Source organism: Sylvia atricapilla, chromosome 22, assembly GCF_009819655.1.
Source record: "Sylvia atricapilla isolate bSylAtr1 chromosome 22, bSylAtr1.pri, whole genome shotgun sequence".
NCBI classification, from domain to species: Eukaryota; Metazoa; Chordata; class Aves; order Passeriformes; family Sylviidae; genus Sylvia; species Sylvia atricapilla.
Genome location: NC_089161.1, coordinates 6190090 through 6210822, shown reverse-complemented (window position 1 = coordinate 6210822; position 20733 = coordinate 6190090). Strand labels below are relative to the sequence as shown.

At 47.2% G+C, this 20733-nt stretch overlaps 1 protein-coding gene across 5 annotated transcripts in view; it reads right to left on the bottom strand.

Moving 5' to 3' along the window:
- The window catches only part of UBR4 (ubiquitin protein ligase E3 component n-recognin 4), an 81959-nt gene that overhangs the window by 52161 nt on the left and 9065 nt on the right, over nt 1-20733 (bottom strand). For all 5 annotated transcript variants that reach the window (XM_066334418.1, XM_066334419.1, XM_066334420.1 and 2 more), the window contains exons 14-46: nt 20175-20292; nt 19576-19763; nt 18575-18734; nt 18358-18443; nt 17223-17392; nt 16298-16580; nt 15589-15721; nt 15084-15163; nt 14465-14593; nt 13848-14030; nt 13545-13667; nt 13229-13458; nt 12474-12598; nt 11930-12027; nt 11652-11809; nt 10749-10958; nt 10133-10234; nt 9143-9243; nt 8755-8953; nt 8441-8629; nt 7882-7945; nt 7501-7692; nt 6839-6909; nt 6566-6713; nt 5890-6117; nt 5545-5715; nt 5265-5447; nt 3985-4143; nt 3244-3396; nt 2701-2928; nt 1763-1920; nt 495-666; nt 142-343 (exon numbers count right to left, since the gene is read on the bottom strand). In XM_066334418.1, coding sequence (XP_066190515.1) covers nt 142-343; nt 495-666; nt 1763-1920; nt 2701-2928; nt 3244-3396; nt 3985-4143; nt 5265-5447; nt 5545-5715; nt 5890-6117; nt 6566-6713; nt 6839-6909; nt 7501-7692; nt 7882-7945; nt 8441-8629; nt 8755-8953; nt 9143-9243; nt 10133-10234; nt 10749-10958; nt 11652-11809; nt 11930-12027; nt 12474-12598; nt 13229-13458; nt 13545-13667; nt 13848-14030; nt 14465-14593; nt 15084-15163; nt 15589-15721; nt 16298-16580; nt 17223-17392; nt 18358-18443; nt 18575-18734; nt 19576-19763; nt 20175-20292 — 5194 coding nt within the window. The remainder of the gene's footprint in view (nt 1-141; nt 344-494; nt 667-1762; nt 1921-2700; nt 2929-3243; nt 3397-3984; nt 4144-5264; nt 5448-5544; nt 5716-5889; nt 6118-6565; nt 6714-6838; nt 6910-7500; nt 7693-7881; nt 7946-8440; nt 8630-8754; nt 8954-9142; nt 9244-10132; nt 10235-10748; nt 10959-11651; nt 11810-11929; nt 12028-12473; nt 12599-13228; nt 13459-13544; nt 13668-13847; nt 14031-14464; nt 14594-15083; nt 15164-15588; nt 15722-16297; nt 16581-17222; nt 17393-18357; nt 18444-18574; nt 18735-19575; nt 19764-20174; nt 20293-20733) is intronic.

Sequence of the window (20733 nt, the reverse complement as noted above, 5' to 3'; positions counted from 1 at the left end):
TATTTCTACATACATCTATGGAAACATTTTACCCACTTAGCCACTTAGATAATTGTCAGAATGAGTGCTGTAAGTATTTACATAACGCTGATCAATCTTTACATCTCCATTAGTTACAAAGGTGATGTGAGGAGCCCTTACTGATGGCGGCTGCCTTGCGCTTGCGGACGGGTTTCATGATGCTGATGACACTGCTGGGCTGCAGAGAGGGCTGCAGCCAGTAGGACGTGTTCTCCACGTTGGCCATGTAGATCCTCAGGCTGCCATCCTCACACAGCAGGATCATGGTGGTCCTCTGCTGCTCGTTGCAGGCCGTGTGACGGATGGCCACCATGTCCTGGATCTGCAAGGCAAGGCAAGGCAAGGGCTTGGCAACTCTGGCTTGGAGAAACAAACTCTTTGTATTAGAAAAGCTGCCAAGAATGGAGACCTGATTGACAGAACAACAAGAAATCAAATTTCAAGAGGCAAAAATACAGGGAACTCTCACTAACCTTTGCTTTGGCTGGCAAGGTCTTAATCTCCTGGATGAGGAAGGTGTCTGGCTTCACCATCACCACCAGTGGGACACCCGTGGTCTGCTGGACACAGCACACCAGGCCAGGGTGGTTCATCACCTCAGACCACTGACACAGGGCTGGAGAAGTCTTACTGCCACCATTGGAACTGCAAGAGACAAATGGCACAATGTCATTCATTTAAGGAGCAGCACAAGCAAAACCACACAAATTTCATTGTGTTCAAATCAGTTAAAGCTTTGTCCTGAGCAGGGACTCAAGCACTGCATCAATGAACAGTGTTTGGTTTACAGGTGAGAAACCTGACAGTCACCAGAGCGGGCAGAAGCCATGAGCATCCCAGTCCTCAACCCTGATCCCTACCCTGCAAACTCGAGGAAAAACTGGCTTAGTGTTGCATTTTATGCCCCACATCATGGAGGCAATTTATAAATGGCTTTCAGCAATGTTTTTATCTGAATGGACGAACAGTTCCACGTTTCAACACATCTAGCAGCAATAAGCAAAGGCCAATGCAGGAGAATCAGTGTCTGCTCACTGGAAAAAGTGGAAACAGAACAGCAACAAGACTAAGCCAAACTCGACTGGAGTTCAGGAGCTCTTGGAAGCTGACCCTCCTTCAGAGCCCACTCATGACAGAGGCTTTGTGCCAGGCCAGTGAAGAGTTTGTGGCCTGAGTGCCCAGCACTGTGTATCACAAAACACAATAGAACTGTCTTTTTCTTGCCACATTCATAAAGTAAGAGGTTGGTTTCCCCCAGGGGAGTCTGAAAATCAGCCTTAACATGCACAATGCACAAGGTCCACTGCAGCAGTGGTGCTGAAAGGAAACAAAGGCTTCCTGCTTGGCTGCCTGGGCGAGGGCGGGTAATCCCATCGGTTCCAGTGGCTGCACCTCAAGCAGCTCACTCTGCGCAGCTCCACTGCTCTGTGGACACCCTTCTGCTCTGAAATCCTGCTGGGAGGACAAAATGCATGCCTGGCCCACTGCTGAAACAGCCAGCTTTGGTTTCTAATCATCCTGCAACTGGGATATCATGGAATTCCTGAGCTGGAAGGGACCCACAAGGATCATCCAAGTCCATTAGGACAGAAGGACCATGAAAAGTAGCAAGAAATCATCAGCCAACAGGGAATTTTCACCACAAGGTTTGGCCATTCATAACTGGGATGTTTAATAACAACCAATACTTATTATAAAAAAAAGAAGTAAAATTGCAGGGAGTGTCCCCCAGGATCCTCACCTCTTGATGTTAATTGGGAAGAGCCGCTGCACTTCCAGGCTGGCCCGGCTGATGGTGGCTGCGAAGGATTTGCCTTGGCAGTAGCTGAAGAACAACATCTGCAGCACGTGGGAGTAATAGACTGACACCCCTCCTCCTGCCACCTGGCCATTGCTGTCCTGGGGGATCCAGAGAAACGCCAACATTTAACATAAACACAAATATCCCCACACACTCTGTCAGGCTTTTAAATTCACGATGGAATTATTCCCAAAGCCGTCCCTCCTCCCCAGCAGTGAGAGAACAGAGCCCTAAATTACAATTTTCTAAGCTGAACTCCTGGGTGAACTCATCCATCAGACACTTCAAAGGCTCTGGGAGGGGATGCTGAGCCTGCACACCCGGAGGCTGTAGGTAACACCCTGAGCTCCCGCAGCTGTGAGCCTCAGTGCTGTGTGACAGTGTCACATGGAGCATTCCCTGTATGCCCAGCTCACAAAAGACTTTCCTGAGGGCCTCCTTCCCATCTATTCCTGTTTTGAAGCAGGCTGGGGTAAAAACACTGGAGAGATTTTAAAGGTCACCCTCAAGATTAGAAACAAAGGCTGACTGCAGCTCTCCAGCCCCAGCCATGGTGATTTATCCCTTCTGCTCCTGCACCTTTGGAGTGCCTTGCTCTGAGAACAGCGCTGCTCTGAAGCCATCTCCCTGCTGAGAAATCCTGCTGGGCATGACTTCAGAGCCAGCCACAGAAAACATGCTCCATTTTCTAGATGAAAGGATCAAGGGGTTTAATTTTCACCCCCACCTCCTTCTACTGTAAGGATATTTCTCTCTTTAGAGCAATGAGAAAGCTCCTTGATCTAGATCAGGGAGCTTAAAAGGAGAAGAGAAGAAAATGAAACTTCTGCCTTCAAATGGAAGAGGCAAAAAAAGAGAGAAAGGGAAGTCACCAGCACCTTCAGGTCCTCATGGTTGACTTCAAGCACGTTGGTGACATAGAAGGGCCCGTGCTGGGCACTGCTGGCCTCCTCCATGAGCTGTGTGTAGATGTAGCCAGCAGAGGACATGATCACAATGATGTTCTTCCCTTCCTCGTTGAACAGGAAGGTGACATCCCTGATTTTGGAACTTGGTAGGAGGAAGTAAAAAGTTGGACTCAAGGCATCTACTGAGAGGTCATAAATCTATGGGAAGAATGAAGGAAATAATTAACTACAATGATTATCAAGGCAGTAATTAACTCCTACAATACAAAACAGTGCAAATGAACAAGAGCTGAGATGAGGGAATCCCTAGGAGATGTTACAGCTTGGGGCTCTTTTTCTCTTTAAGTTCTTTGGGTTTGCTTTTCCTTGCAAAACCAGCCCAAACATCACAAATTTATACTTCCAGTTTATTTCTAAGAATATTATCACATTCTCCCACATGCAGCTCCCTGAGGATCCAGACTGTGATGTCTGACAGAAGCTGTATCATCAGTAGCTCACGGCCAGACATACCTTCACAAAGTCTGCAGTGACAATGGCCAGCTCTGTTTGAGATCCTGGCAGCCACACTGCTTTGATGATGAAATTCCCAGTGGCCAGCTGGGGATGAAGCACCAGATGATCAGACACTGATCCAGAGCTGCTGAATGTTAACACATGGCAATCCTGGAGTAATGAAGAAAATTGATAAATATTAAAACAAAGTGTTTATAAATATTTTAAGTCAACAATGGAGTTACAAGTCAGCATTTCTCTTATGGTAAATAATGATTCAGAGAACCTAAATTCCAATTTCCTGCATTGAAGATAAATGACACGAAGGTTTGAAAAGAAAAAAAACTACAGAGTGTAGCTTTTTCTCAGCTAAATAACACATCTATAGATTCTGCACTGGGAAAGCCAAATCTAAATTTGGGAGAATACAAAAAGGAGGAGTCCTTGCCAAAGAACACTAATTGTTCCAGGCTAGTTTTAACACACTAAGTTTGACATGATTAAACCTTGGCTCTTGTCTTAAAACAAAATCAGCCTAAATACACTAAGAAACACTATTTCGAGGCACTGTCTCATTAATTACATTATCCATACAGGTCTTGCCTCTTTTGCATCTATCTAGTAGGAAAGTGAATCAGGAGCTGAATTAGTGACACAACTTTGGAGGCAGCTCCATGCTAACTCCTCGGAGGAAACAAGGACAGCTGGCTTTGAGCTGATGTTTGCAGCTCCCTGGAACAGGGTTTGGCAGGCACTTACCTTCAGCCCACACACAGCCAGGTAGTCCTCCTTGCAGGGATTCCCAGTCAGGCTCAGCACCGTGAACGGGACAGGCGCGGACGCCAGGCGGGTGAGGGTCAGCTTCCTTTTGCTGGAGTCAGCTTGTTTCAGCAGGGCTGAGAGCTGGAGCACTGTGATCTGCACCACAGAGTGAACCCAGTTAGCTGACTGCAGCTGAGGGGAGTCAGGCATTTCAGTTCCAGATCCCACAGTTACAGAATCAGACCCACAGAATTATCAAGGCTGGAAGGGATCCATGAGATCACCGAGTCAAACCATCACACCAGCACCACCATAATCATCCCTAAACCACATTCCCAAGCGCCATGTCCAGACATGTCGTGAACACCTCCAGAGTTGGTGACTCCACCACCGCTCTGGGCAATTTATTCCAATGTCTGACCACTCCTGCAGAGAAATTTTTGTTTATAGTAACCAATTTAACCTTCCCTTGGCACACTTTAAGGCCATTTCCTTTTGTCCTTTCACTGAGTCATGGATCCCCACCTGACTCCAACCTCCTTTCACGTGGTTGCAGTGAGGTGGGTGATGGCAGTGAGTTATTCTCAGTGTTCCTGCTGCAGAAACTCTTTTCCCTATGAGAGGTTCCTCTAAGCTGTGCAACACTTCACACCAGATCTCAAGACAGGCAGAACAAACCACAGTCCTGCCTGTTCCTTAGCACTGTTCCATTTCCCTTGGGATCCCAGTAGATCCAGCAGTGTTCCTTTTCCCTCAGGAGCCCACTGGATCCAGCACTATTCCATTTCCCTGAGAACCCAGGGATCCAGCACTGCTCCATTTCCCTGGGAAATCAGGGATCCAGCACTGTCTCATTTCCCTTGGGAACCCAGCATTGTCCCATTTCCCTAGGAACCCAGGGACCCAGCGCTGTCCCATTTCCCCTGGGAACCCAGGGACCCAGCACTGTCCCATTTCCCCTGGGAACCCAGGGATCCAGCGCTGTCCCATTTCCCCAGGGAACCCAGGGACCCAGCGCTGTCCCATTTCCCCAGGGAACCCAGGGACCCAGCGCTGTCCCATTTCCCCAGGGAACCCAGGGACCCAGCACTGTCCCATTTCCCCTGGGAACCCAGGGACACCCAGCACTGTCCCATTTCCCTAGGAACCCAGGGACCCAGCGCTGTCCCATTTCCCCTGGGGACCCAGCGCTGTCCGATTTCCCCTGGGGACCCAGCGCTGTCCCATCTCCCCTGAGCCCAGCAGCTCAGCACCATTCCCCGTCCCGTGGGGCCCACCTTGCCCTTCTCATGGCTGACGGCCAGGTGCTGGCGGCGGCCGTGGGGCGAGGACAGCACGCACATGGCCACGCGGCGCAGCACGTGCGCGCTGATCAGCTGCCGGATGGTCTGGCCCTGGTCCCCGCTGTAGTTCATGCGCACGTTCTCAAAGGCGCCTTCCTGAGAGCCCAGGGTCGGGACCTGAGCCAGGGAAAGCAGCCAAAGGGTGTCACTGGAATGTGTCTGTTCAAAAGCCACTCCCCCCATTCACACTCTGGTAATTCCTTTTGTTCCCTACCATCAGCTGATCTGTCATTTCTACTGATTTGTCCAAAGTGTGGAGCTCGTTGAGAGCCTGCTGGGCACGGCTGCTGCTCCCCATGGCTGAGGCTTGCTGGAAGTTGACCTGGATGGCATCCATCAGGAAATTCAGCATCTCCAGCACCAAAGGCGCAAAGGAGAAGTTGGCCTACAAGAAACAGATCAGGCAAATGAGGAACAAGATGCTCCTGATGGGAGGTGCATATCAGCTCTTTTTAAAGCCTGACAGCCCTTTATGACCCTGTCATCTCAGCTTATAACCAACCCAAGCCTGTCCAAGGTCCTCACCATAACCCACCTCTTCAGCAGCTGACAATCATACCTGGGACTGCAGCTCCTCTCGACAGCCCTCCACGTTCCTGCACAGGCTGCTCTTTTTGGGCTTTTCCTCGTCAGGGCCCTTGCCCTCGCTGATGGTGACCTTGGCCTTCTCGGCCGGGGACGTGCTGGCGTGGCGGATGACGCTCTCGGGCACGCGGGGCTCGCTCTGGAACGCCGATTCCTTCATGGTGGAGCTCATCCCACTGCTGGGAGTTCTCTTCACCAGCGCCTGGGAATGACAGAGTAACGCTAAAATCCCAAACCAGGCTCAACCTGGCTACTGATGAAGTGAACAGAGATTGTATGAGCAGCAATTAGAGCGTAATGCTAAAGAAATAACATCCAGTATGTGACTGTCCACACAAGAATTAGAAACTTTTCATATTTAAGATATAATTATTTCATTTGCTGCTAGTGGAAAACATGTGAAAATGTGTTCTTTGCTGTGCAGCAAATTCTTTAAAGGCAGGTGAAAGCCCACGAGTCACTAGGACACAGAACAATTCTCTTATTTGGTGCATAAAAGTAGTTTCCAGGCAAGCTGTAAATTCCAAGGGTTCATCATAAAGTCAAAGCCTTCAAGTCTTATCACTCCTGCATACTCAAATCCTGACATAACTTACTGCAGAACAGAAAATTGCAAAGGACTTGAAAATCTGAAGACATAAAGAATTTACCAGGCAGCTGCCATCCTCCTTGGCTCCACAGTCACAGAAGAAGGATCCGTACTTGGCGTAAGAAATCTCATGATCCTTGTGACAAACTTTAGCACAAACTGTGCAAACACCAACCCCATCAACCATCTTGCAAGTGTGACAGTGGTACCTGCCCAAAATAAGCCAGGTGAGTTTTGAAAGGCAGTGCCTTGAGGCTCACAAGCTACACTGGTTTCCTTCCCAATGGCCAGAAATACCAGGCTGAGACTCTGAGCACAAGCTTGAGATTCTTACCAGTGTTGATTCATGAATTCTTTCTGGGTGATGGTGAAGGTACAGAGTTTATTACAGAGAGAATCTTCATCCTATCCAGAACAAAATTGGTTTAGAAAGGTGTCATAACTGCAGCTACAGTGAAGCACATGTACAGAATAAATTCCCCAGACACCAAACATACATTTTAAGAATAGCAAATTTTATCTACACTGAGCTAGAAGGTAGCTGGTATCAAACCACATGGAGAGAGGAGATGGTGACACATTGTAGTAACAGGAAATGGTTAACAAGAAAAGAAACAGTAGCAAAAATGGTGATACAAAAAACCACATTCTAACAGCTTTTTTTCACCACCCAACAGCACTTAAAGAATTAATCTAAATTGCTTGCTGATACAAAAACTAGTAATTGCTAACCAACCAGTAGGAACAAACCCATTTAATCCCATTTCTTCCCTTTTTTAATTGAAAAAATAAGCATTTAACTTTTGTTGACATCACCAAGTCAACACATCTAGGCAGGAATGACAGACCCTCTCCTCCAGACCTGACATGTGGGGTCCTTCACTCAAGTTTCTGATCAGGAACAGACACAGAATCTCAATTTCTAAGCTGAGTGATTCGGGAGGTGCTAAATAAACCCTCCTGTCCTTTGCAGCATTCACTGTGCCCGCTGCCTACCGAGTCCTCAGCCTGGGAGTCCTCCTCCTCCACGGCCAGCTCCTCCACCCAGTCGGAGTCCACCTCGATGGCGCGCTCCTCGCCGTCCACGGACAGGTGGCTGGGGCCCTGCCCGCTGCTCTGGCCCAGCGCGTTGGTGACATCGGCCAGGTAGGACACGATGTGGCACGTGCACTCCAGGATTGTCACGTGCTGGGGAGCACAGGGCAAGGAAAATCAGAGGCAACGCTCACAGCCCGCAGCAGCTGCTACTGGGCATGAACACAGGATAGTCACCCCCTGGCTGAATTGCTTTAAAATTCCCGCCATGCAACCAAACCAGGACAGCTGAACTCGTGCCTGGGGTCATTCCTGCACGTGCAGCACCAGCACAAGGCTCACCTTCCCCTGCATGACGTTGGCATTCATTTTTTCTACCACGTTCTTCTGAGACAGGTATTTCTTGCTGCAACACAGAACACTGAGAATTACTATAGAATGGTTTAGGATGGAAGGGATCCTAAAGCTCATCTCATCCCACCCCCTGCCATGGGCAGGGACACCTTCCATTATACCAGGTTGGACCAAGCCTCGCCCAACCTGGCCTAGAACACTTCCAGGGATAGGGAATCCAAAACCCCTCACTCCACCTGACAGACTTTAGGAAGTATAAACTCAGTCCTGACCAACAGTTTCAAGCATTCAGTTTGCTTTAGATTAATAATAGGGAATGTATAAATGCAGTAGCTAAACCATCCAGAGTAAAGAAAAAAAAAGTGATTGTTTGGAATACATGGAACACAGATCAGCCTCCCTCAGAGACTCTATATCCCAAACAACAAACAGTAAACTAAGAGAGAAAGGAATATCTGTAAACACAAATTTCTGTCCCCAAAAAACCAGAAAAGAAATTTTAAAAATCCCAGAACTGAAGCATAAGCAGTACAGAGCTCACTCTTACCATCTGCCCAGCCAGTCTACAGCAGCCCCATGAAGCTGGAGGTGTCCTGCCCCTTGTCCTGCACTGGCCAAAGTTGCCATGACGACCATCAGCTCAGGGAAGCCCGTGCCATCGCCATTGGCCAGCATCTCCGTGGCCATTGGTATCAGAGTGCTGAGCAGAACAGTGCACACGCCTTCCCCCACTTGGCTGAGCAAAAAGAGGAGAGTTTCACACAGGTGCCACAAAGAACCAGCAGCCACTCACAAGAGATTGTTCTAGAGAACAAGAGGAACACGGAGCACACACAAGACAGGATCAAGGCTATGCTTCACCTGTTCTCCCGAACAATGTAAGTGGTCAGCAGCTGCAGCAGCTGCCTGTTCTCCTGCACCACGTCCAGCTGGTCTGAGTCCTTGGGTGGGGACATGGTCATCCTGGTCAGCCAGGCCTGCAGCCTCACGGGCTCCACGCAGGCCAGCTGGGCCAGGGAGCCACAGAGGCGCAGCAGGCTGGGGTTGGGGCTCTTCTCAGCTGAGGGGAAAGTTACTGTCAGTGACAGATGCTCCAAGGAACACTGTGAAAATGGCTTGCCTTGAAAGTGTGAACCTGTGACCCCACTCCCTCCCACAGCTTTTCTTCCAAGCACCTTCCAATCTCAGACAATACAAGAACAGTGTGGAGTGGAAAAGGCAGGATGGAGGAGATCCCACTGGCACTTACTCAGCTGGAAGAGCTTGGTGAAGAATTTCAGCACCCTGTTACAGAACTTGGCTGAGAGGTTCTCGTTGGCTGTTGCCATCATGATCTGCACCAGTTCTCCACTGTATAGAGAGGAGAATTAAATCACCTTTGTAAAAAGCAGCCCATTCCCCTCTTCCACTGGCTCCACTTCTCTCTGCCCTCACCTTTCAGACGCAGCAGTTTGTATTAACACTGCTCAGGAGCCAAACCAGAGAAACTGCCTTCAGCTAAACAGTAAACCCAACCCTGACCAAAACTCATAAATGGGCTCCTCAGTAGCATGTCAGTGCTCCTTAAATATCCCAGTTACAAAAGGGCTTGAACTGGCTCCAAAACAGAAGTCAAGATTTTCTTGCCTGTCCTTCCCTTCCATACTAACAATGTACAGCCAGGCTGCTTTCATTCTAAACTGTTGTTGAACAGGTAAAGAGAAAAACCAGGCAATGGCCAGCTTTCTGATGGAGAAAGACCTTCCTCCTCTTCACCTCATATTCAGAACACTGTGGTTGTGCTAGGCTGCTTCTATCACAGCTGTTCTAGCTGTTCCAGGCTGCTGCCAGTACAATTTGTCTTTATTATTCTAAGTCAGGCCAATCCCCCTGCCTCACCCTTAAACAACCCACGGTCCCACAGAAGCACGAGAAAATTTCAGATTTTTCAGCTTGGTCTGTGTCTTATGGAGCAGCATCTCTCAGAAACCTGCTCAGACAGAACAAGCATCCTGCAAGATTCCCCACTGATCCTCACTGTGAGGCCTCACTGAGTATTTAATTTGGCCAAAGATCCAGGTCCTCTTCCCCCAGAGTCTCTTCCCACTCTCCTGCACTGTCTGAAGGATATCCTGGCTTTACAGGGTCTGTATTTTCCTGCACAATGGCATTAACATCACCTTGGTGTCTACAGTCAAAAGCTAACAGAAAAAGGACAAGAAATTAAGTCCTTGGGCTACAACTTCCTTGGTGACTTCACCTTTCTGAAAAGAATTCCTCCATGGCTTTTCTGGCCTGGCTGCTCTCCAGCTGTTTCTCCAGATGCTGCAAACATTCCTCCAAGATGGATTCATCCAAACCACTGAGGATTAAAAAAGGAATAGATAAAGAACAAATAGATGAGGATCAAACAAGAACGACTAGAAACAATTTCAACAATCACAGCAGTTCTGAGAGGCCAGAAGTGATCTATTTGCCATTACAATCTCAGTAAATTTTCTACCAATTGAAAGCAGCTCTTCTTCCATGAGCAGAAAAACAATCAATGAAAAACTTTACATAAACACCAACAGATTCACCAAGTTAGAACAAAGGGACACATGATGCTGCAAGGCAAGTCCCAGTCAGAAACCTAAAATAATCCAGACCTTTCAGACACTTCACATACGAATTCTTGTAAAGAGCTGCTCTTTTTACTTTTCAAATCTCTTCTACTGTTACTCCTTCCCATTCTCTCTTGCTCTCACCCCTACTCCACAATTCAGGTAATGTGAATAAAACACCTCATATTTATAGTATAAAGGTACAGAATAAGCTGATTTTTTCTTTCCAGAACCAATCCTGCTGTAGTCAATCTTTGCACACTGCTTTGTTACCTATTTGGGTCAGAGTGATGGGCCAGTATGTTATAGCACCCTGTGATCAACTTCTCATAAACACGGGCCAGGAACTCATCAGACTCTGCTGGGCCCAAGATTCTTTCTAGGGAGTTGCTGCTGATTTCTGCCACACTCTCTGTGCTGGTCTCCAGAAGGAGGGGCAGCAGGGAATGGATCACCTGGGGTGGGTTCAGATCATCTGACCAGCTTGAAAAGAAAAGGACACAGGTTAATTCTCCGTATGATGTATCACAGCTCATGCCTGTTGGAAACCAGAATTCACACTAAGCAATGCACAAGTCTGGATGGAAGTCAGTGGTAAAACCCCGTTTGGAAAGGTGGGATAAAAACACTGGCCAATCCATTTTCTCCCTCAAAAAAACAGTCATCCTTGGGAAAATTCTACATGCTATTTTTGCATATATACAGTTATAACATCTGCCTAGACAGTCCCACTGCCATACATTGTGGCATTGGGGCTTGCTTGCAGTGTCAACTGCTTTTTGGTTTCAGAGTATTTTAGACTAAGTCCCTGGGGGAAAAAAAAAAGGCATTTCACTTTTTCTTACAGATTAAAAACCTCACACAAGTGAATGATAACAAAACACAAATGAATTAGTTAGATCTGTATTGTGTCAGTTCATATCCCAGTTTCTTCAAGTCCATACTTGACAAAAAGGTTTCCCTCAGGGAGCCTGACTTTTGGAGATACCACAGGAAGACAGACAGAATGTCTGTCATTCATTTGGTATTTGGAACTGTGAACTGGAAGGTTTAGGTCAGAACCAGCACCGAGTCACTAAATGTTGCACAGACACAGTCTGGAGTCAGCTCTGGAGGACACAGAGCAAAGCAGCCAGCAGTGTTTGAGCACAGAGTGTAACACAAGGCCTGACTTACACGATGAGATCCCCAGTGAGCCTGACCAGAGACAGCAGGGTGTGCTTGAGGGAGGCTGCCAGGGGCAGGCTCTGGCTGCAGAGGGTGCCCAGGTGGGCGGCCTGCACGGCGCTGATGTAGCTTTCTGCAGGGATGGTGTCGTTGGCAAAGGCGTTGCGCTGGGGAAGGACACACACACATCAGAGCCCTGCATCTGGGACACACCCACACACTGCCCCCGTTCCCAGCAGCTCCTGCAGCTGCACTCACACCACATCAGGCCCTGAGGCTGGACTCACCCAGGAGCCGATGTTGGGGAACTCGTTGGTGTGGATGTTGTTCCAGGATTCACACAGGGTCTGCACAGCTGATGGCAAGTTCTGGACAAGAGTTGGACCTGCAGTTACACAGAACAATCAGGCACTGAATAAATTCACAGGCCTACAAGTCAAAATCATCCCTATGTCTTTAAGAGCATCCCAGCTTCTTTCACTTCATTAAAACTGCAGGAAACATGGCACAAATACTAATTCACTTAAGTCTTCAGCATACCAACATTCCATAGCTCCCCTTGTTATTCCACGCCACAAGCTCCAATGTGGTTATAAAAACACTTCACTAACCTAGAGGAGCCCACAAGAAAACGATTTTTCATTTGAAAACCTTTCAAGGTTTGCCCGACTGTTTCAGTTGTTAGGATACAGCTGTTGCAGCGTGCTGCTGGCAGCACAACTCACTGGTTAGACCAGAGATCACTTTGGAATTGGTATTGAAACGGGAAGCACTGTGGAAAGACTCCCCTCTGGGGTGGGCCCTGGAGCCCAGCCCTGCCCTGCCCCTCACCCAGAGTGTTGGACTTGCAGCGGCCGGAGCCGATGGCCAGCACGGCGGCGTAGCCCCGCAGCTTCTCCTCGCAGGGTTTGCTGTCCGGGGCAGCCTCCTCCGACAGGCTCCGCAGCAAGTAGGACCTGCAGGCAGAGGGAGGGCATCTACCTCAGCAATCCGCTCTGCAGGGCACAACTAAGTGTGGCAATGGAGTGACAGATAAAACACAAACTTCTGAAGTTCTGCCCCACACTTCATCTCACACCACTAAAGGAGTTCTGGGCTTTTATCCCCTCTAAGCTACTTACCAGGAGAAGTGGCCAAAAAGAAAAAGCTGATTTACTTTTGCTTTCTTCTACACAGGTTCCAATGAGAGTTTAGAAGAATTTAGATTTTTAATGTAAGAATTAACCCCGCCCCCCTTCTTTCTTGATGGTCTGACAGCCTTGGCATTATCCCAGAGAAATAACCTTAAGCAGCACTATCCTAGAGGGTGGTTTCATCTTTGGAGGAAAAGCTGGTTTTGCAAACTTGCAAGGAAACCTTGGCAGATCAGACAACGAGGCCACTCAGAAACTACAAAGTCCCATGCACAGCTTGAGAAGCTACTTGTTATTCCTCTTTTAAAGCAATGGACCCTCTAGAGGACATAAAGTAATTACTTTGGACTATAAAATTCCCAGGCCCTTCTAAGAAAACAACACACAAAATGCAGAGAAAGCCCAAAGCATAGCAGGAAATTGTAGTCCTGCTGGAAATCCCAAGGACTGTACCTGGTAAAAGTAGCATAAGTGTCAATGAGCTGCAGGGTAGCAGGGAGGAGGTTCTTGGTTATCTCTGAGGACTTGTGGGGATCAGTTTCTGCAGCTAACTTGGAAAAGTGCTCATCTAGAGAAACCTGGATCTTGGAGATTGCAGCATCAAGGGTGTAAATGGATTGTAAACTGGGGACTTCGTGCAGCTGGAGAATGGTTGTACAGTCGACAGCACAGAAAGAAGAGATCTGAAAATACAGAAGATGGAACAGTAAGTGCAGATCATCCCAGAGAAGCAGAAGTTTGTATGCTCAGGTGCACTCCCACACCTCACCTGTCGAGCAAAGTATTCCTCTGCTATTTCCACGTCATACTTCACTGAGATGCACTTGCTGGAGGTCAGTTCGATGAGAGGAGCAGCATGTTCAGCCTTCATGCCCTGCTTGATAAGGTGATCCTACAAATACCAAAACCCAGATCCGTCACACTTGAACAGTGCTCTGGAATTAAGCAGTTTAGAAGAAACAGGCACAAGCTCCCCCAAAACAAATCCCAGGTGCAGTCAGCACAGAGGGGCTGACACTGTCACTGTCACTGACACTGTCACTGTCACCACCCCAGGGAGCTGAGGCTGTACCTTGATCCACACCACGTAGGATGGGATCTGCAGGCGGGAGGACCAGCGCAGGGTGTGCAGGAGGTCACAGTCACTCATCTCAGGGGTGTTCATGGCCAAATGGTGCATGTAGCTTTTGGAGGGAGGCAAAATCCCCAAGATCCGCCACAGGATCAGGAAATAGTACTGAAGGGCACAGGCTTCCTAAACAGAGGAACAGTTGGAAAAATTATTTCAGAAAGACTGCAGTTTCCATCATCACAGCTACTGAAATATCTCCTCACGGACTCCACACTCCTGCAGATGTGCCAAATCAGATGAACACATTCTGGACTGAGTTTCTGTCATATTAAACAACAAAATATGCAACACAGGAGTGAGAAAAGAAAAAATTATACTGTTTTCTCCTGTTTAATCGTGTTCTAGCCACACCTCCTGGAATTTCCATGGACTTACAACAATATGAAGCACATTATGAATTAAAAACTCAAGAGATATGCAGCCACCACGAACACTATGGTTAGTTATGAGATTTTTAAGCTCCTTGTTACTTCAAGCATAGTCCAAAATACTTCAGTTAAATACTTGGATGGAAAATACTAAGTTTGAAAATTTGTTATTCCTCAAGACAGTCTTACCAGTGCAGTGACATTTTTGTTCTCCCTCCTCCTGAGTGTATCAAACTGGGAACCAGCAGCCAGTAATGAGGTGAGGGCTGTGTAGAGCTCGTCGTACTTTGTAGCCCTGGAGAAAAGGACCTCACAAACCTGCAGGAGATGACAAATCTTGCTTAGAAAAGCTCTTTAAGCATTCAGAATACCTAAAGCTCAAATCCTTGCAAAATAAACTTCAGGGAGAGGTTCTGTTGGGACTGAACATCAATGGACTGGGGATGATGAGCAGGCAGGAGAGAGAGCCCATAACCCTGCTGGCAACAAATTTAGTGAGGAAACAAAACCCAGGGAGAACCTGGAGCAAAGTGATGAGAAGACAATTCTAATGCCATGTGCCTTTGTCTGAATCCCAAGTATTCCTGCAAGTACTACAACAGATCTTCACAGACTTTGCACAGTGACTGCCCTGACATCCAACTAGGGGAAAGAAGGAATCCCATGTTATCTTATCTGGCCACTCTTTTCTCCACTTAGTGAAAGATTCCTGGCCCCTGTTTTTAATCAAGTCACTCCTTGTCTGTTTTCCCTGGCACTTGGCAAACCCCCATGGCCCACCAGAAAGTCTCTACCAGCAGCACCATACCGTGCTGTCCAGACGGTTCAGATCATCCTCAGAAGCTTCTGGAGACAGGATGCAGTAGAACCTGGGCTGTGGAGCAGAATCTGGAATGTGAGAACAAAAAATAACCTTTAAAGTGGCAGTTTAAACAGGTGACATTGTGTTAGATCCTCTCCTCCATCCCCACAACCTTCTGCATTCTATGACCACCACCAGATTGCAAGCCAGCTCCATGGCACATTACAGGTGCTCTAACCTGTGGTATAGGCAGCCAAAGCTTTCCTACTCCTACAGTCCTGGCAAAATAAACACTTACTTATTTTTAATTACTTGCTGTATACTCCTCGAAGAGAACAACCTTGAATTTTGTTTAATAAACAGTTTTTGCATTATTAGATGTATTTTTATGTATTGCAACTATGGCCATTAAAAGCAGGAAAAGCTGCCCAAACCAAGGCACAGAAAAGGCTCTCATTTATTTATAAAAGCAAATCTTGGAATAAAAAATTCCTTATGTTTTCCTTCTTACCTGATGAACAGTGTTTGGTCCAGTTTTCTTCCACTTCTTTAAAGCCATGATAAAGTGGGACAGACGTTCGTCTGCTGCTGTCCTGGGATCCACTCACCCAGCCAATGGGTGGAGTCAGCAAATTATATTGTACCTGAGTTAGAAAAAACAAACAAATAACTCACCCATGGCATCCTTGTCACTGAGGGACAGGGAGAAAATACCATCCCACAGACAGAAACACAAAATAAAACCAGTCCTATTCAAAAGACAACATTCCACACTTCTGGGGAGCTCCCTGATGGTTTTTATCCTGGACTGAGCAGTTTAAATCCATGGCCAAGCTTCCAAAGATTGGAAAAGCCAGGCAGAAAGCATCATCTCACCCCATTAGTAAGGAGAGTGCCAAAAACCTCCATGGTGAAACACTAAAGCAAGAAAGTACAAAAGGTGTTCATGAAATAAACAGCCAAATACTCAATATTTTAAAGATATGGTGGGACAATCATCTTGTCCTTACTAGGATTTATTAAGACACCAGAATTTACACTTCAACTGAACCTGCTGCTGGAACCTGCCATGATAATTAATCATTTCTTGGACTCTGAAGTTTGGTAACAACATCAAAAGTGATTTACTCACAAGGGTCATGGAAAGAACACACCAAATGATTGCCCATTACAGATTCCTGCTGGGTGATCAATTCAATACCCAGCTGTAAAAATCTTACCTGTTCAAACAGGTACACAGGAGCCTTGGAATACTGGTGGAGCAGGTAGTCAAAGACCAGCAGCAGCCGTGCCACGATGAGAGGCACAGAACACTGCTGGGTCTCCATGTTTGCTGTCAGCTCCACAATGGTCTGGATACACAGCATCATGATGGATCTGCGGCCCCTCTCTGAGAAATTGTGGAAAATGAGCAGCAGCAGCTGGAGATGCTCAACATTCAGATCTTCTGTGTCACTGGGGAGAGTCCCCTGTAGGGCGTTTTGCTTCAGGGTGCCCACAAACCTGGCAGCAGGAGAGGAAGTTTGTCAAGTTTAGTCTTCCTCTTAGATCCCTCTTTAAAATCTCTTTAACTAGAAGTAATATTTTTCTGCTTACTGTTCTAATACTGGCACTTTCACAAATGTTCACTATATTATTGAAATATATAAATTCCAATACTGGAATGAGACTGTGTGAGCAGTAAAACCTACAGAAATTAAATCAGTGGCAAATATATTTAGCGGAAAACAGGGACAATCATTCAAATGGAGAAGGGGTGATTCAAATCTGTTCCCTGGGAAAGGCTGTTTACTTTAAACCACCTAAGCCCGTAATGGCAGAGAGGAACAATCTCAGCACCATCCTAACAGGACCTACCAGAAACCTGCTGAAAAAAAAAGAGATGGTCCTTCCCTTTTTTACAGCCAGCCTTGCTGTAATTCAGCCTCCTGCCCCCTAAATCCTGACTGCAGGAGTAATTTCCTGGCCTCTAGGTGAAGGATTCCCCAGCACAGCAGACTGACCCTCTGCTCCTCCCAGCACCACACGGATCCCAGATCAGGGAACACACAGACTTGGAATGCTGGGGCCAGAGAATTCCCACTTGACAGGAAATGAGAGAGGTAAGAGATGACTGATTCACAGCTCAACATAAAATGATCTCACCTTTCCCAGACTTTAAGGCATTCTGGAACGTCAGGATCTCCCTGAGCAGTGGCTTTATGCTGCCAAATCAGGAGGAGTCGGGACAGCACCGACAAACTTTGAGGGTGGATGTAGAGAGGCCACGGACCTTCAGAAAAAGGGGCAACTCCCAGCTGCTGGAGAAGTGTGTTCTGGAACAAAACAGGGGTTTGTTGGAAATAGACAAGTCCTGTCTGATGGTTTAATTAATTAAAAGTATGATCTGAGCATACAGATGACAATAAACAGCAAGGCTCTCAGCTTGGCTCACACAGCAGTGCCTCTCCTGTCTCAGATACAGGGCAGAGCTACTGAGGGACAGTCAGTGCTGTCACTTTGCCACCTAAACACAACCAAGTGTCAACATCAATGCAGTAAAAATGGCATTAATGAGCTTTTCTCATTCATTGCAATATCAGAGCAGGAGAGACTATGCTACTGTGTTCAGTATCTGTGAATCTGCAAGAAGAGCCCTTTGATCACAGCAATATTTCAAATGTAGTAAAAAGGCAGACTGATGAAAAGCACACCTGCTTTTAAAAATTAACAAACAGAGTGTTTAAAATACAGTAGAAAACAGTCCACAAAGTACAGGGGTGAATTCAGTAATGGGTGAAGCAGGTTCATAACCTCCATGGCAGGGTTAAGTCAGGTCAGCCCATGACCCAGCAAAGAAACCTAGAGGCTACAAAGTTAAGTCTTTAAAGCAAAAGGATTAATTTGATTCTCTCCTGAGAAATTCTAAAGCCTTTTGGCATCAGTCCTGACAGCAGGGCAAATCTGTAGGAATGTCTCTTGATAAACTCATGGATAGAGGCAACTCTCCAAGACAAAATATACAAACTCATTTCCTTCTCAGCTTTCATCACCTTCAAAGGCCAGTGGATTAGTCTGAATTCCAGATGTTAAGTTTACACTGTGCAGGATGTTTTGTGCTGGATGACTGCAAAGGTCATTCAAATCATAGGACTCAAAATACTCCAACCTCTTTTTGCAGAACATACTCCAGGGCCAAATGGAACAACCAACACACTACTCAAAGTGTGGAGAACCCATATAGAGGCATAAAAATACATACCACTTCTTAATTTTATTTATGCATTCAATTCTAGCTCACCTGTAGGGCAGGGGACTGAAGATCTGAGGTCACCAAGGAATGGTTGAAGTGATACAGAGCAGCAGCAAACTCCTCATCTGATGTGCCTGTAAGACAGGGATCAAAAGCCACTTAGTACCTTTGCTTTCCAGTATTTAAAACTCTGATGTGAAACTGAAAAAAAGAGACATCTCTGAGCTGTACAGCTCTACCAGAGAGAGCTGGTTGGCTCACTCACCCTTCAGGCCATCCTTGTCCACCTCCTTGATGATGCTTGCCAGCGTGGCCATGTGCTGCTCTGACAGGGACACGCTCAGGTAGTTGCGGATGAAGTTATTCCTGGAGTTCAGCATAGAAGAAGTGATAAAGTTCAAAATGTTTGAAGCTAGGCTCAAAAACTGAAAAGAAAAGAGAAACACACTGTAGAAGCAACTAAGGCAGAAGGACGACATTAAACAAAAACTAAACCACCAGCAAAATAAATTGAGTCCCTTAAACCTCCCCTCGCTGCAGTGGAAGAAAGGTGCACTCATGGCAATCCAGCTCCTTGCACTGCAGTCTGGACCAGGACTGATTCCAGAACTCTCTGAGAAGGTTGGAGGCCTCCAACTCCTCCACTGCAGTGTTTATTTTTGTCTTTATCCAACAGAGTTGGAGCTAAAAGCATTCTATCAGCAAGTCATGTCACTTGCAGCTGTGTCCCCATTTTCCCTCTCCCTCTGTAACCGAAACAGATACAATCTCCAGCCTCTGCTTCCCTGGCTGCAACAAATCCTGGGGAGGGGAGAGAGGGAGAGAGGGAGAGGGAGGAGAGGGAGGAGAGGGAGAGAGGGAGGAGAGGGAGGAGAGGGAGGAGAGGGAGGAGAGGGAGGAGAGGGAGGAGAGGGAGGAGAGGGAGGAGAGGGAGGAGAGGGAGGAGAGGGAGGAGAGGGAGGAGAGGGAGGAGAGGGAGGAGAGGGAGGAGGGAGGAGAGGGAGGAGAGGGAGGAGAGAGGAGAGAGGAGAGAGAGGAGAGAGAGGAGAGAAAGAGGGAGAGAGAGGGAGAGAGGAGAGAAAGAGAGATCCTTCTCCACAGCCAGGACACCCCCTGATTCCCCTGAGCAGTGCACCAGAAGCCCCTGCCCTTTCCCCCAGGCTGGAGGCTGCCAGCACAGCTGTCCCTGGCAGCAGCAGGGTGTCACAGCCCCGCAGTGCCTGCCCTGAGCCCCCGCAGCTCCCCAGGGCTGAGCTCTGGCCGTACCAGCTCGGGGTCCTTGCGGCTGGCCAGGATGTTCCCGTTCTCCCCAGCACTCTGCTTGTTGGGGCTCTTCACCCTCGGTGAGCTCTCCAGAGGAGGAGGAGGAGGGGGCGGCGGTGGGGCCACTTTCTCCTTGCTGGGAGAGATTGTCTCTTCAAACCACTGCCCCAGGATTGGTTCGCTGTCGTCATCTAACAGAGCAGGAACAACAAACCCATCCTGTTATAAGCAAATACCTCACAAAACTACCCAGCCTGAGAAAGGCCTAAACCAGAATTTCAGTGAGCAGCATTAAGGTGTCTGCTATTTTCATTTCTTCTGTCCAAACCACAAGGCAAACCCCTTTCACAGAGGCCCAGCAGGAATTTACACCAAGAAATTATTTCCACTCTCCTCTTAAGCAAATACTGTCAAATCCCAGCCACTCAGCTTCAGTTCACACAAAAGAGTGCAGTCAGCACTACTTCTGCCACACAGACCTTACAAATTGCTCTGTATTTTCAGTGTTACAAGTCAGTCTGAGAAGGCAATAGCACAGCAGCCAGGTTTCCATTAAATGAGAAAAGCAGTGTAAAATCCTGAGCTGGTGCAATCTCTATTACCTTGGCTGCTGTCCTCCTCAGTGCTGCTGAAGTCATCCTCATAGTAAGTGTTAGAGTCAGTGGAGGCACTGGCATCACTGCTCATAGAGCCCTTCCTCTGGCGCTGCAGGACACAGGCCTAAAGGACAGCAGAACCAGGAAAATGTTAGGATTAGGAAAGACAGAAATTTGAAAATTAGAGTAACTTCCTCATGCCTTTTAATTTTCTTCCAGCAAATTTGTCTCTGCTAGTTTATAAACAGCTTTTCAAGGCTTAAGTTGTACTAAAAATCACACGGGATGATTGAAAATAAACAATCTATGCCAAGCTTGTAAGTAACACTTGGAATAACAGTTTTAATATAAAATCATCTGTTACCAATGCAGCCTTTTCATCTTCCCACTAAAATCACAAATACCACTGAAAAAAAGTGCACTTCCACTAGCATAAGTTTGTCAAATTTACATCAGAGGAAAGAGGAAAGGAGGAAAGGAGGAAAGCCCTGGCTGATGACTTTTGAAAGAAGAGTTGTATGTTCTCAGCACAGCCCCAGTTTGTTAAGTGATGACAATCTGGAGT